A 3,359-nucleotide genomic window follows, 5' to 3' on the forward strand; every position below is an offset into this window, starting at 1 on the left:
AGCCTTCATCAAAGAGCACATAATATGTATATTCGGTGTTCCTAAACACATTGTTACTGATAATGGAACTCCTTTCGCCAATAAACATGTGACTGAGCTGCTCGAGGAATACGGCATCAAACAAGTCTTCTCCATACCATATTATCCCCAAGGAAACGGACAAGAGGAGAGCACCAACAAAACTTTGATCCGAATTCTCAGTCGGACAATTCATGACAATCCTCGAACGTGCCATGAACAGCTGCCTATGGCTCTATGGGCTTATCGAACCGCACCAAGGAGATCAATAGGAACTTCGCCATATTCCCTCGTCTACGGATCAGACGTCATACTTCCAGCAGAAATCAAAATTCCTTCAGCAAGGATCGCAACATCCAGTGGAGTACAATGGGATGAGGCCGAAGTATCCAAGTCAAGAATCGCTGAACTAGACATGCTCGAGTCAAGGAGGGCTAAGGTTGAAAAATACATAGAAACCTACAAACAAAGGATCTCCAGGGCCTACAGCAAAATGGTAAGACCTCGAACATTTCAAGTAGGAGATCTGGTATTAAAGACAGCAATGCACATTCAACAAGATATGCCCGCTCACAAGTTCTCTCCGAAATGGGAGGGACCATATGTAGTCATCAAGGCAGTATCCAGTGGGTACTACGGGATCTTAGCTGTGGATGGAGGAGTGGAAGGGAATATAATCAATAGAAAACGGCTCAAAGCCTATTACGCCTGATTCATGAAAGCAATTACCTTTTCATCATTTCAAGCATTTTCAAAAATGTAATTTTCATTCCTCCAAAGAGCGTGCAAATGCTCCTTTGTTCATTAAACATTTCATAAATGAGCAAAATTCCTTCATATCATGATCAATTATTCCACCTAACTAGAAGCTTAAACCTATTCAAAAACAACAATCATAAATGCTCACTCAGAGCAAACAATCCAACAATGGGTAATCTCTGTAAGTAACCATGTAAAGCTTCTTCTGAAAACTTTTGGTTTTCGTCCTCAATTCCTGCACCGCCTTCTCAACCCGTGCCGACTCCAAAGCAAGCATTTTCTCCTCCTCTAGTAAAGCAGTGGTCAGAGAAATCGCATCAGCAGCCTCCACCTCCTTATGAATCTTGATTATCTTGAGCCGATGACGAAGCCATCCTACATTGAACCGCAATGTCTCGCAGTTCGAAATCATCTCATACCACATGTGCAATTCCTGATTCTTGACATCTCGCAGGCGTATCTGGTCCATCTCCTCAATGATCGGTAACAGCCCTGCAACTGTAGTTAGGAGGGTTGGTAGAAAACCCTTCCATACCTCGGTCGTAGCAATATGTCCATATCTTTTCCAGATCTTGGTGTAAAGAGGCGTGTGACACTTGGGGATGACGAATCCACCAACCACCTCATTGTCCGGGAAATTATTGATCATAGGAGCTTCAAACGATAGTCCAGTTGTTGGATATTCACGAGCGTGAACCCTGTGTTCAATCTCTACGGATTCTGTATAGTCTTCACCAACTCGGATGTTGATGTCTTCAACCTCAACCACGGTCACAGAATTTCCACTCCTTCTCCTTCTGGCATCAACGACGACACGAACATCCGCCTGCGACGAAACTGAGAAGTATTTAATTTTACCGAAATTGAGCATAGTGGAACTGCAAGGGTTGTAAGGGTGCTTACAGATGATCCAACCTCTGCATAAGCCGACCTGTACCGGGCAGGAGCTCTAACAGTCCGCTTGGGCCTCGAATTATGAGACGAAGAATTCTTCTGTTTATCCTGCAACAAATCATTTTCTTATGATCAGATAATATCGATCAGACATAGACGAAAAAGGTATACAACTTACTGAGATGGACGCTTCTATTTCACGTTTTGACTGAGGATCATCTCGAGAATAAATACTACTGCTCGACATAGCGATGACAAGGTATGATCGGAATTTCTCTGCACGATGAAACTGACTCAGGAATGGAGAAAATATTCACGTAGATGATAGACTCAAAGTCTCGAAGATATATATTACACACGGTGGATGTTTATCTTCTACGAACAGTCAGTTCAGTTACGGGCTTCGCGAAAACCCTAAGCTTCAAACGAGATCAATACTGAAGATGCGGAGGAAAATAACACACCGGGGACTGACAACGGCATAGTCAGAGAATGGCCACACAGCTCTCTACACGTCCCGTGTCTCTTAACCGTATTTTGGTACTTCTCACAAGACGGAAATCATCAAAAGAGAGTATGATGGATTCAGGCGCATGGACATTGGTCCGTTTCTTTCGATCAGAAGGAATCAACATTAATAAAATATTTATTGTTCAGAAGAAATCCCTAGCTCTAAATCAAAGTCATCCAAATCATCAAAGAAATGTCTACTACGAAGGATAAAGAACATTCAAATGTTTAAAGAAGATAGAAGTAAAGCTACTCGTCAGACTCATCCGAATTGTCAGATTCGTCATCACTGTCCTTCTCATCATCCGATTCATCAGATTTGTTATCGCTATCTTCCTCTTCGTCGGAATCAGCATCAGGGATGAAGTCTGGACGAGCCTCAGGATCATCATCTGAGTCTGAGTCTTCTTCTGCTTCAGCTTCGGCTTCAATTTGCTTCATGGTCCTCCGAAACTCTCTTTCGTATCGGTCGGGCTTGATCTTGTGCTCTGTAAATACCCACGCAGTCTCCTCTTCAGAAACATCAGCATCAGAGTCAGAGGGTACCCCATCAAGGAATTGACGTCTCTCCTCAGCCGCTTGTACTCGGCGCCTGATTCGATCCCTTCTACGCTGACGATTCTCGGCTTCATCATCTTCAGCCTTCCTCTTCTTAAGTTCAGTATAAGTGACCCTGCGATCATTCAAGGGTACGCTAGACTTCGCTCCCTCATCATGAGTTGTCTTATCTTTCGATTTGGCTACAGAAGCTTTGGAATCCTCATCAGAGGAGCTGGAGGAGGAAAAGGAGTAATAATAATCGTAATTGTTGCCGCTGGAAGTTGACATTTTCTGAAACCAGGAGCATAAAATTATCAACATGCAAGTGAATCCATCTGCAAAAATGGTAATTCTTAACTCTTACCTCTTTACGATTCCACTAACGACAGTGATAGTGGTAATCCAAGAGTTAAACACTTCAAAACTCGTTTGTTTCTTCGAAACCTGCAAAAGACGAACGAAACTTAGATTTTCATAAAATCATGAACATTTCTACTGCGTGAACATTCACCATGGAATTATGAAAAACTAAAACAATATCTCATCATAAATAATTGTTTACTTTGAACATTATTCAAAAATCAGTTTTGAAAATATATGTTTACAAAACATGAAATAATAACTCACGCAAAAAAAAG

The 3,359-nt window shown here is 42.0% G+C and overlaps 1 protein-coding gene across 1 annotated transcript; it reads right to left on the reverse strand.

Moving 5' to 3' along the window:
* Nucleotides 1-2,430: 2,430 nt before the first annotated feature.
* LOC113332938 (clumping factor B-like) lies at nucleotides 2,431-3,009 on the reverse strand. The gene has a single exon (XM_026579433.1). The coding sequence runs from the start codon at nucleotides 3,007-3,009 to the stop codon at nucleotides 2,431-2,433; it is 579 nt and encodes a 192-aa protein (XP_026435218.1).
* Nucleotides 3,010-3,359: the final 350 nt, after the last annotated feature.

The sequence above is a fragment of the Papaver somniferum genome, unplaced genomic scaffold, assembly GCF_003573695.1.
Source record: "Papaver somniferum cultivar HN1 unplaced genomic scaffold, ASM357369v1 unplaced-scaffold_132, whole genome shotgun sequence".
Classification (NCBI taxonomy): Eukaryota; Viridiplantae; Streptophyta; class Magnoliopsida; order Ranunculales; family Papaveraceae; genus Papaver; species Papaver somniferum.

Excerpts from the sequence above, each read along its gene's own strand:
- LOC113332938 (XM_026579433.1), bottom strand. The coding sequence starts at position 3,009 with ATGTCAACTTCCAGCGGCAACAATTACGATTATTATTACTCCTTTTCC.